This window comes from Cynocephalus volans, chromosome 7, assembly GCF_027409185.1.
Source record: "Cynocephalus volans isolate mCynVol1 chromosome 7, mCynVol1.pri, whole genome shotgun sequence".
Classification (NCBI taxonomy): domain Eukaryota; kingdom Metazoa; phylum Chordata; class Mammalia; order Dermoptera; family Cynocephalidae; genus Cynocephalus; species Cynocephalus volans.
In genome coordinates, this window is record NC_084466.1 from 26,047,384 (window position 1) to 26,060,473 (window position 13,090).

At 40.6% G+C, this 13,090-nt stretch overlaps 1 protein-coding gene across 1 annotated transcript; it reads right to left on the reverse strand.

Moving 5' to 3' along the window:
* Window positions 1–367: 367 nt before the first annotated feature.
* LOC134381598 (protein regulator of cytokinesis 1-like) lies at window positions 368–7,121 on the reverse strand. Its single transcript, XM_063101521.1, is given in 6 exon segments — window positions 368–652; window positions 654–1,223; window positions 1,225–2,256; window positions 5,933–6,205; window positions 6,256–6,650; window positions 7,043–7,121. Coding segments are annotated over 6 exon segments (2,634 nt in total).
* Window positions 7,122–13,090: the final 5,969 nt, after the last annotated feature.

Genomic DNA, 13,090 nt, shown 5'->3' on the forward strand with positions numbered 1-13,090 from the left:
GGTATGGTCAATTGTTTTCCCACACCATGGTGAAATAAAACAAGCCCTTGATCATGCTTCAGCAAGCTGGATTAAAGGGTAGAGAAAGAAATTACACCCCATGTGATAAAATTTGCAATTACTACTATAATCTAAGTTTTGATGTATTTCTTGAGTCAAAATAAAACCCAGTCTGCAAGGACCCACTAAACCTGTGATAAACTTTGATCTGTCACACTCATTCTTGTCTTTAAGTTAGGCCCTTGGTAACAGAACCTGTCCAGGGTTTCAAGCACACCTAAACTGAAGAAAAACTAAAGCCACCCCATATGATTAGGTTCCAGTCTAGGCATGGGAAAGCCACAGCTGGTTGACTGATCACAGCTTCTCAGCACTGGATGTTGATTGAACTGAGGATTCGGGAAGTAGCATCAGATTTGGAAGCCTTTGAAAGTTCTTGCTGAAGCCCAATAGTGGAGCTGTCAGAGAGGGATGGATCCTTTGCAAATTCAGAATAGGTGCTGGCAACAGAATTAATACTGAAGTTGCACTGGAGGGGGGCCAAGTCGGGGTACCCAACGCTCAGGAAGCTGCCATTGAGCTCCAGGTTCTCCTTGTTGGCTCCAGGCCTACCCGCACGGGGCATTTATTTTTTTTCCCCTGAACAAGTAAGTGTAAGCAATAACTGGCTTGCTGCCAGAAGGAGGAAGTCGAGACACAGGAGAGCGGTAGATTGTCCCACCGAAGACAGGCCGAATGCTGCTATTGGCTGCAGCACTGGATATGGTGGTAGTGTTCAGCTTGCGCACTTTGCACGGCGTGGTGGGTGCCAGTCCTCACCGCTTATTGGGTGTTCTGGGAGCACTGCCATAGAGCATCTCTGTCTGCTTCTTGTTCTTGAGCTGTCTTTCCTGCTTGGCTCTCTCTTTCTCCAATCGATGCATCTCCCATTGTTCTGTCAGATACTCCATGAATTTCTGCCCATTCACCACAAATGCCTTTGAATGTTCCTCTTCCCACATTTCAATCCGTGCCTTCAACTCCTCTTCCAGCTTAGGGAGTGTTTTCTGGAGCTTGGCTTGTTGCTTTTCTTCTTTTAGAAGATTCCCTCCCTGGTTTGTAAATCGACTTGGATCCGAAGCTTTTCTCTCGAACTCTAAGAATAGCCTCCAGCTATCTTCCCACTTCTGGACACTTTCAAAGAGTTCCTTGTGAACTTCATAGTATTTTCTTAACTGCACAATCTTCGGCATCACGGAGCTGGAGCAGATCTTCTGTATCATCCTCGGAATAGTAAGGAGCAAATGCTTGTCTCTGCTGCTGGCTGTAAAAACACTGGTCCCAGTACTGAGTCAGCTCCATTCAAATTGCTTCAATCATTGCTTCAATCATTTTCTTCATATTTTGCATTTTCAGTTCTTCCAACCCATCCGCTTCTAACTTCAGCACGTTTTTGACCTTGGCCTTTGACCCAGTCATAACCGTGCCCACAGCTTCTCTCTCTTCTGCAGGTATTTGCAACCTGTCCCACAGCTCTTGAGTTTGAGCACGCAGCCCCTCACACACTGCTTCATTTTGTGATTTTTGCATTTCCAGCTGCCATGGCAACTTTTGTAGTGCTGCAATATTCTCCAAAGATAAACAAAAGACAGCTTCATCTTCACACACCACATCTTTTTCAAAGCTTGTGTCTGGGGTGTGATCTAATTCTTCCATACACAGTATGATCTGTCTCTTTATGTTGACAAACTCTTCATGCCTAGATGCCCTTGTTTCCCCCAAAGTTGCCACGTGTTGTCTGAACTGGTTCAGCTCTTCTAAGCTGGGAACTGAGGCGCTGTCAGTGTCATAGTGGGGCATGCAAAGAATTTCACACAGTTCTTGGTCTTGTTCTTGAAGTAGCTTCAGATCCTGTTTTCTCTCCTGTTTTCTCATCAATTCCACCTGAGTGTGCAAATCTTTTTCTAGTTGCAAGGTTGTTGCCTCTCCTTCTTCCCGAATAGGCTCAACGTGTAACTCGCTGCACAGGGTGTTCAGCTCTTTTTTGACAGGGTGCAGCATCCAGGAGCGAGATCGCCAGTGTTCGTGGGTGATTCCTGTGCTCCAGCCACATGGAGTAGGTCGCGGGGCTTTGGTGCCGACTGCTTGGAGCGTCCGCCATGAGGAGGAGTGAGGTGTTGGCGGAGGAGTCCATAGTATGTCTCCAGAAAGCCCTAAATCATCTTCGAGAAATATGAGAATTAATTGTGATTCCAGAAGACCAGTGGTTACAAAGAACTGAGGTTGTAAAGAAGCATATCAAGGAACTCCTGGATATGATGATTGCTGAAGAGGAAATATTGGGCGTCTCTGGTGACCACACAGGACCCCAATAGGTTTTTCCTTTCCCTAGTGGGTTGGGGCCAAAGGGATTGCCCTTTTCCTCCCCCCAGGACACTGGGTGAAAAGAGATTCCAAGAGATGGGTGAGCATGCCGCTGCTCTCCCAGATAGGGAACAAACACATACACATGCAGCGGGGGTTCTGTCAGGCAGTTCCATTTATTGTAACACAAAAGATCATATTTATATGCTTAGCTGGTGGGGATTTCCAAGCTTAGGCCAATCCTTGAAAAGGTCAAATGTGCACGTGCCTTGCCTCTCTATGCTTAGCCCTCCCCCTTAACTTCCCTTGGGGGCCACCTTTTATCCCTTTAGGCCGTCTGCTGTTTTTGCTTAGAAAAAGGGTGCGGTCCCATAGTTCCCCATTTTTGTTTTAATAGAAGCCTTGTGTGGTTGTGCCTGTCTTAGGTTGTCCCCCCGGTGGGGGATCTTACCCGTCATTGACTATCCAACCAAGCTGAGGCCAAACAGGAGATTACACCTTGGTGTTAATTTTTTTGAAGGTCCAAACTGACCCAAGGGTCTTGGGGGTGTTGTTCATTAGCTACCTTTTCCACCACCTGGGTGAGCATGGTGAGGGACCCTTGGTTGCACCTTATAAGGGCTGTTAGCCGACCCCATATGCATGGAGGGTCTGTTAAGGTGGATATTAGAGTGGTGAGCCAAGGGGAAGTTCTAAACCAGCCTTCAAACCAGCCGGAATTGGCCTCTCTTTCCCTCCTACGTTTTTCTAATCCTTCTCTTAATTTAGCTAAAGAATCTCTAACAATGCTGGAATGGTCTGCATAAAAACAACATTCTTCTTTGAGGGCTGCACATAACCCTGCTTGTTGCAGAAACAGCAAGTCCAAGCCCCTTCTGTTCATGTTTGGTTAGCCAGAGTGTGTGGAGAAGAGGGTGGACTTGCTTCACCAGTCATGGAGAAGACGCCTAGCAGAAGATAAGCTTGCTTCATTGTGGACCTTCCTGGAAAATATAAGAAAGGTTTTCCTTAGGGTCGTTATTGCCCTGGGCAGTGGGTGAGAACTTGAGATTTCTGGCTGGCACCCATCTAGGGTTGGGCTCGTTGAGAGGAAAAATACATCCAAATCCTCTGCCCATAGTTAAGAGCAGGTCGGGGCCTCTCCATTGTCCTGAAAGGGGATCTTTCCATCGCACCTGAATGGCAGAACGTGGGGATTGGGTTGACCAGTGTTTTTGGAAAGCAGTTATTGGCTCATGTTTTGGAAAATTTTAAATATTTAAGGTAAATAATGTCATTCCTAACTGCTGGTGGGTCTAATAATTCCCCCTTTTTGTTTTAAAAGTTGGTTCTGTAGATTCTGATGGTGACATTCTATTATGGCTTGTCCCTGAGGATTGTAAGAGATGCCAGTGGAGTGGCATATGCTCCAACTGGATAAAAAATCTTGGAAGGCTTTGCTAACAAAGCAAGGGCCATAATCTGTTTTAAGTTGACTGGGGAGGCCGAGTGTGGCAAAACATTGTAGTAAATGACTTTGTGCATGTTTATCCTTTTCCCCAGTGTAGGCTGTAGCCCAACAGGCATGAGAATAAGTGTCAATAGACATGAAAATATATTTTAATTTTCCAAAATGCTGGAAAATGAGTGACATCAGTTTGCCATAAAACATTAGATTTGAGCCCCCTAGGGTTTTCACTGGAGGGTTGTAAAGGCAGTACCTGTAAATACGGGATGCAAGATTTATAGGTATGAACAATTCTTTTTAACTGTGAAACTGGGATTTGTGGAAATCGGGCTTGAAGCCCTCTCCAGTTAACATGAGTTAAGGCATGAAAATCAGATGCACACTGTGTGGTGTAAAAAACCCTGTAATTCAGGAAGTGAGTACTCATCCTGAATAGAAAGCTGAGGTTTTAAAGGGCTGGTGCCTTCCAGGGTTAGTTGTGACCCCAGGAATTTAAAAGGAGGTACAACTTGAATTTTATCAGATGAAATTTGAAGGTTTTCCCTACTTAAACAACCTTGTAAAATTTTGTAAACTTTGGCCAACTGATTGGGTGTAGGGGTTCCCCAAATAATATCATCCATATATATATATATATATATATAATATAACTTTGAAAAGTTGCCTAATAGGCAGCAACAATTGAAATATGTAATTTTGGCAAAAAGAAGGACTATTGGCCATTCCTTGGGGCAACACCACCCATTCATACCGTTCGTCAGGCCATTGGAAGTTGGTAGATGGGACCGAAAAGGCGAATCTTTCGCAATCAAGTGGATGGAGAGGGATCGAAAAAAAGCAGTCCTTGAGATCAATGATCATGAGATGCAAGTGGCTGGGGATGGCAGGGGCCCAAGGTAGGCCCTGCAAAGGAGTCCCCATAATAATGATTCTTTTGTTTATCTCTCTAAGATGTTGGAGCATTCTCCATTTTCCTGAAGTCTTTTTTATTACAAAAATGGGTGTGTTCCAAGGGCTGACAGAGGGTCGAATGTGTCCCAACCTAAGTTCTTCTTGGATAATATCTCTTAAAGCCTGTAGTTTGTGAGAAGGGAGTGGCCACCATTCCACCGATATTGGAGGTCCATCTCTCCATTTAATCCGGGGGACCAGGGGATCAGTGGCCTCTAAAATTGGGGGTGAACCCTGATTCTTGGGAGGGGTTGTTGAGCTCACATTTTGTAATTAGGGTGACAGTGGGTGACATTGTTGGTATTCTTCCTTATCTAAAAGCTCATCATAAAAGCCCTTATGATCGGTGGTGATATAAGCATCTGCCTGGCCAAGGACGTCTTATCCTAAAAGATTAGCATTAAGTCCGGAAGCAATGAGGGGCTTCACCTCCTCAGTGGTGCCATCTGCATCTCTCCATTTTAACTATCCTTTTGTTTCAAAAGATGGTGTTTCACCTCCTACCCAGAGGATTTGAGGCCCAGGGACAACATCCCAGCTAGGAGGCACTTCCTCTTGGCAGAGGACAGTTTGATCTGCCCCTGTATCAATTAAGCATTGGAAACTTTTACCCTCGATGGTGATGTCCGTTTTTGGCCTTACTCCGAGGACTATAGGGACTGTCCATTTAGCCCTGGGCCCTTTTGGCTGGTTACTTTTATGACCCTCCCTTGGGGTGACAGGGCTAGGGGTTGCCCCTGGCTTAGTTTAAAGGATTGCCATCTTTGTCAAATTTGGACCTACAGTCCTTTTTCCAATGTAATCCTTTTTTACATTGGGGGCAAGGTGTGGTAGGGTTTTTTTGCCTTTAGCCTTGAGACATTGGCTTTTAAAATGACCTTGTCTTCCACAACCAAAACATTGTCCTTTGAAGGGTGGGGAAGAATTGTTTCCCGAGGGGATCAGGGCGGTAAACACCTTGAAGGCTTCGGTTAAGTTTTTTGTCTGAGCCTGCAAGGCTGTGGATAAAGTCCTGGCTTGAAAATGTTGACTCCGTACCTCCTTGGAAGCGATAACCCACTTCTCCATGGATCAGTCCCTTAAGCCTGTGCAAGCCAACTTATGATCAGTGGTCATTCCATCCCATACAAGCATCTTAAACTGATCTCTGAATGGGCTGGGGGGAAATTTTCTTTGTATATTTTGCTCTACCCTAACAATAAAGGAAGGGAGGTCTTCATTGGGCCTCTGGGTTATTCCAGCAATTGGGGGCTCCATGGGGCCCTCTGCAAGCTTTGCCCAGGAAGCTAAGGTGGCAGCCCTGACTTGGTCTTGGTAAGGAGGCAAGATTGCCGCCTGTTGGATTCCTGTACTATATTGATCTGCAGTTCCAGACAACATGCCAAAGGTAACTGGGATGACAGGATTGGTTGCTTGATTCCTTTCCACTTGGGCATGACACTCCTCCTTATAAAAGGCACAGATCTTAATAAACAAATTTAGGTGGAGGACTGCCTTACATTTTAGTTTTTTACATCCTGGGCTTCCCAAGAATACCAAGGGGCTGGTCTGTTGCCCCCCAGATTAACATTAACAGGGTAGGCTTGAAATGAAGGTTTTAGTTGATCTATGGGATTTCCCCATGTATCTTCAAGTGGTTTGAGTTTACTGAAAAGAGGAGCTGAAACAGGGAAAGCTTGGGGTTTTTCGGAAAAAGGCAGGGGTGGGCTTTCAAATTTAGCCCAATTGGTATTTTGGAGCAGAGTCTTATGACCCTGCTTTTCTTCCACTTTATCACCAAAAGGGGAAAGGTCAGGATAGAGCTTTGCACAAGGGGCCCCGTCGGCCATTGGTTCAGGCTGTTGAGAACCCTTTTCACTAACTGTATTGTCCTGTGCCTGCTCCTCAGCAAAAGCTGTCCAAATGAACTCTGTATGCGGGGAGTCTGAGTCGTCTTTAGTGCTAGGCTTAAAACATAGTTTAAGGGTGGATACAGTGGGATAAAAGCTTAAGGGTGGCTCGACTCCCTGGTGGACTTCCCTCTTCTGAGCCAGGGCCTGAACACGGTCCCAGGTATCACATGAGAACAAATCAGCCGAGAGCGCCCAGGGGTGCTGTAGATAGAACAGCCTCCCAAGTTGTGGCAACAGTAGTGTCTGAAAGCTCTAACCCCCTACTTTTTAACAGATACTTTAGAGTTTTAAGGGCTGGATTGCTAGGTTTCTCTTGAGAATTCCCCATGGCCAAAAACTAAAAAGGATTAGACAGAGAAAGAAATGAAAGTAAAAGGAAAGATATGACCTTGAGGCTGTTGGTACTCACCCTGATAGCAGATTTCTCTTGAACGTTGTCCTTCTTTCTGAAGCTCCGCACTGTAGGTCAGGGCCTCTTCGTCATCCATCTTTTAGGATCATGCGGCGTTTTTGGCCGTCCCCGTGGAAAGGAAAAGGTGAAAGTGGTATGAGGTGCTGGCCTCACATGGGGCACCAGCTGTTGGGCATCTCCAGTGGCCGCATGGGACCCCAACAGGTTTTTCCTTTCCCTAGACTTGGGACATTGGCTTTTAAAATGACCTTGTCTTCCACAACCAAAACATTGTCCCTTGAAGGGTGGGGAAGTATTGTTTCCCTTTGTTGGGGCCAAAGGGATTGCCCTTTTCTCCCCCTCAGGGTGGGGGTTAAAAAGAGATTCCAAGAGATAGGTGAGCACGCCGCTGCTCTCCCAGATAGGGAACAAACATACACATGCAGCGGGGGTTCTGTCAGGCAGTTCCATTTATTGTAACACAAAAGACCATATTTACATCCTTAGCAGGCAGGGATTTCCAAGCTTAGGCCAGTCCTTGAAAATGTCAAATGTGCATGTGCCTTGCCTCTCTATGCTTAGCCCTCCCCCTTAACTTCCTTGGGCACCACCTTTTATCCATTTAGGCCATCTGTTGTTTTTGCTTAGAAAAAGGGTGCATTCCCATAAGAAAAGCCCGAAGGAGAGGCTCATCAAAAGCATATCCATCTGTAAAGATATGTCTTTAGTTCAATATTATTATCACACTAATTAATTATTACCTAGTCCCTATTCATTGTAAAATTTTATCTGATTATGCATAAATCTCCTTTTGTTTCCATGAAGTTGAAAAGAAAAAAAATAAGAAGCAGTGTCTAGAATATTAAGGTGTCACTAACTTATTTTGTGTTTATGGATTGATACGTTTCTTTCCCTGTAAACTAATAACAATCCTGTTTATCATCTACTCTGTAGTACTTATTAATTAATGATTTTAAAGTATATGTATTAACTATTTGAATTTAATAGAAGATCGTGCCATTTAAAAATTCTTTATGACAATTTCTCCAAGATATAAAACTCCCGAAGGAAAGAGGAATTAAAACTGTCTTGATGCTAAACTACACTACTGAGATTTTTATTATTATTATTATTTATCATTAAAATCAGTATTAGCTATTATAAAGAATTTGTGATTACTTGACATCAACAACAAAATATTTGTTCTTATATGTATAAACTTTTTATTATATATTTATTGATTTTTTTTATCACAATCAATAACATCTTAAGGTTCTCATTTATGTTTACTAATTACCTATATTTAGAAATGTCACACAACATAAATGATGCTTCATGTTATTTCAGATCTATAGTTACTACCAGTGCTTTATAATTCCCTTAACAACTTAAGAAAAGTTTATTTATTATGGCAATTAATTTGCTACATACTAAATTATTGTAACAAGTTAAATATTTTACCTATCTTGGGATTTTAAAGCACATAAAAAAACTATTAATAACCCAGGATTATTAAAAATGAGTCCAAAATAATAAATAATTCAAATTAAATTATATATCAGGAAAGTAGATCAAAAAGTTTATTTACTTTTTTACTTTTTTTTCAGCAATATAACATTACTTGCATTTTCTTTCAATGCAGAACTATAAAAACTCAAAAAAAACAAAACCAATAGTATCTCAAAATGCATAAACCTTTTAATATTTTATCAGAATTACAAATTATATCTGGAAAATTTTTGAATTAAGATAATCATAATTGTGTTGGTCAAATTGCTGGACTTCAACTTAAGGGATATAAAGTACAAGACGGTAAAATTCTAGCATAATTATTAGCAAAAATGTGGCCAATAAAGTCTTACACAATTTTTCCATACTCACGTCTTCACCCCTTCTGTTGTTGATTGTGCTGCACATGCTTACCTACACGTTGTGCCTAAAAAATACCACACTGCCACCTCTGTTTATTATTTTATTTTATTTTACAAACGACATGTCTGTATACCTTTAAAATGATACAGGAGAGAGAAGGAGATTGTTGGTAGAAGAAAAAATACCAAATTACTACCATAATAAATATAACTATAAGAAAGCTTGCAGCACATATGTATTCATCAGAATAATTAACACTGGCCTCCAAAACAGACACCTTTCAAATTTCCAGTAGATTAATGCAATAATGCATTTTCTTTCTTTCTTTCTTTCTTTCTTTCTTTCTTTCTTTCTTTCTTTCTTTCTTTCTTTCTTTCTTTCTTTCTTTCTTTCTTTCTTTCTTTCTTTCTTTCTTTCTTTCTCTCTTTCTCTCTTTCTCTCTTTCTTTCTCTCTTTCTTTCTCTCTTTCTTTCTTTCTTTCTTTCTTTCAACTCTTGGGCATTGGCAGATTTTCTGTTCCAAATGGTAATTCAGGGACTCAGGTTGATGAATGCTACATGATTTTGCAACTAAACTACATGGCTCCTGACATCTCTGTGGAAGAGAAGGATGGAGAAAACATATTGACTTTCAGCTGTCTTCCCGAACGTGACACCTATCTCATTAATTCACAATCTAGTTACATGTTCTTATTCAAGTTGAAGGATGATTGTGAAAGAAAGCAATCACACAGAATATATGATAAATGCTTCTATTCTCCATCACACTAGGAAAGAGAGGATGATGGCAAAGAGGTTAAACCTAGATTAAATGATAACATTTTATCTCAGGTAGGAGCAGACAAGACAGAATGCATTAGAAGCAGATACAGGTAGTATGGTGCTAAGAGAGGTTAGGAAATTACCTACTGATTGCTTCTATAATGCCTGTAAAACAATAGCCTCAGGCATCAATAAGGCATGCTGTTTTGAGGGGAAAGGAAAGCAATTAACTTATTGAAATTACGTGATTGGAGAGTAGGGAAGTAAACTGACTTGTGACATAAGCAAGAATATTGAATACTAGTGAGAATCCAGTTGGTCTTTATGATCAAAAATGTATACTTGTACAATACTAATCATCACATGTGCTGCTCTAGCCATATGAAAGAGGGTCATCGTATCAGCAAATATGTTGGAAAACTGAAGAAAAAGGCATTTAGGACATAAGTAAATAAACAAATTATGTAATAGAACTTAGAATTTAAGTTGAATACATGGAAATAGAAATGCATGGACATGAGGTTTAGAGAAGAAGTAATGAGATCACCAAGTTAGGGGACAAACATTTTAAACATTTGCTGAATTCGGATTATGCAGAAGAAGAGGTGGTTGTGTACAGAATTGGAAGTTTTGAAAGCGAGATTTTAGAAGAGATATAGTTATTGGAAAGCTTTTGATTCAAGGTGCAGCCATGAAATTGGGTAGCTGAAATTGAGTGGAGGAAAATGATTGTAGAAATTGAGATCAAGGAACTTCGAAGCTAAAGTGTTGTGTGGCTAATCTGAATAAACAGTGGCATTGCTAAGGTTTTAAAATCATCTATTAGAGATATTAAGACAAGTAATAAAATAAATCAGTGCCGTGCTACTGTTTGAAGGCTTGTGTTTCAAACAAACTGGTCATTCTCTGATGGAAAAGGCATGAGGGAAAAGAAAATTTCTAGAGTTATAATGTGGAACAACAACAACAACAACAACAACAAAAAACCCACTGCATTTTCTACAATTCCCATAGTAAATGGGTATGGAAGGAAAAAAGATGCCATCCCTATCTAAGAGACTTCAAGAAAAATAAAGCCCATTCACAGACGTTCTTTTCAGTTAACAAAGAAGAAAGGAGCTACAGGAGAGGTGTCTGCAGATATATAAGATCTTACACATTGTAGACCTTGAATTCCAGAGGACAACATCTAAAACAATGGCAGCAGACACAGCTAACAGATGGTGACTTGGAAATGTATGCCTTTCATTCATGGCTGAATTAAATAGGAAGGTAGTCTGTGACTGAATTAATTTTGACAGTCTCTCATGGTCTTGCTAGAATCTTGGAAGACTGTGGTTCTACATTTTTTAGTTTGATAGAAGTTATTTTGTTGATGCTTATCTCTAATTCTACTTTTGCTACCAGGTTTTTAGATAATAAATAGGAACAAGAAACTTGGAAACATCCAAGTTTCAATGCTCTGTATCAATGCTTCCGTTTCCAGTAATTTATTCACTTGAAGTTGAATTATGAATTCATGGCAAATTACCCAACAGTCAATAAAGGAAGAAACAAGCCCAGCAGTTGAATACAGTGGTAACTTCCTAAAATTCAGATGTCAACAGAGCCCCAATACCCACTGTATGCTATTTACCCAGGAATGAGTCATCATTAAGATATTGCCTAAACACTTCACTTAATACATTATTCCCCCGCTGGCAGGGAGACGCCTAGTTTTCCCTCTTCCCTCCATGTGTTTTTGCTTGGGGTACGGTATTACCGCTTTTCTCTTTTGGCTGTATTTGGGGGATTCTTGGAACAATTTGATCTTCTATCTTCCACTACAATTAATAGAGGCTCCAAAGAAAAATACCTGTGGAGTTCGCTTTCTTTAGTATCTGCCCCTCATTAAAGGATTGCATTCTGATGCATCTGACCTTAGTGTAACATAGCTGCGTAAGTGACTAAGTAAATAAGTCTATTCAAATAAAAACTTCTGTATTATTAATCCTATTAATAGTGCATCTAAAATTACATTCTCCAATTGTATTAGTCCGTTTTGTGTTGCTGTAACAGAACTACCCGAGACTGAGTAATTTATAAGGAAAGGAGGTTTATTTGGCTTATGATTCTGGGACAGTTGCATCTGGCACAGGCCTCAGGCTGCTTCTACTCATGGCAGAAAATGGCTGGCAGCCGGTGGGTACAAGCAGATGACCTGGCGAGAGGAAGCAAGAGAGAGAGAGAAGGTGCCAGGGTCTTTTTAAGCAACGAGCTCTCCTGGGAACTAATAGAGCGAGAACTCACTCATTAATCCCCCCTCCCCCAGGGAGAGCATTAGTCCATTCATTAGGGATCCGTCCCCATGACTCAATCAGTTTCCAACACTGCCACATTGGAGATCAAATTTCCACATGAATTTTGGAGGGGACAACATATCCAAACTCCATCACCAATCAAATTTAGTAGTAAGCTTACATATTTTCCTCCAACATTCTCACTACTGAATTATATCTTGATATTTGTTCCAACCTTGGGAATAAATTGGTGTTGTTTTTTTTCTTTACACCACTAAACCCTAAGATTCTTTCTGCATATAGTCACAGACATCGTCTGCATAATAATTTTTATAGCCTTTTTTTCCCTCTCTATGCATATATTTAGATCTAACTACCTCCTTTTTTGCTCATAAATTATTCTATAAATTTTGACAGCTGTTTAAAAGGTTTAATTTGTAATACAATAATCTCCTTTCTCATTCTTAGCAAAATTTTTCTTTGTCTACATTTTTATTTTCCTTCTTGCAATCTTCCCTCTCTCAGGATGTCAACAATGGGGAACACTACCCCTCCAACTAAGACTCAGGTTTTTCTGCTAAAAAGCCCAAACATAGCCTCAGCAGTGTCGGATTTCAATTTTATTCCTCGAGGTCTGAATTATTCACTTTTAAATAATTAATAATTAATAAGGGACATTAACAGTACTATCCATATTGAGCTAAGACAAGCACAGATTTATCTACAATTCTTTACATTCTTTCTTTTATAATGAGACAGAGAACATGGCCACATAACTTTTCTAAATGTTAGAAGTGTGGCTCCTCATGTTATGAGCAACCATTGTAATTAGACAAACAATACCCAGAGAACGTAAAATATCATGTAGACTCAATGTAATCTAGAGAAATATTTAGAAAAAAAATTATTTCAGAGAAACATTGTCTCTGAACAGAGATATTTAGCACCACCTGGATTTATAGCAACCTTTTGTATTATCTTATCACACAGTTGATACTTATGATGGTTTCACAAAATCTTTTAAATCATAGCTATTGTTTTATATTTGCATAAATAAGTTATTCTTATGTAGTTTAAACCCAGGAAAAAACTTACACTCCAGTGTACAAAATTTTCATTTTTTTTTTAACGTTAAAACTGCTTGTCCTTTTAAA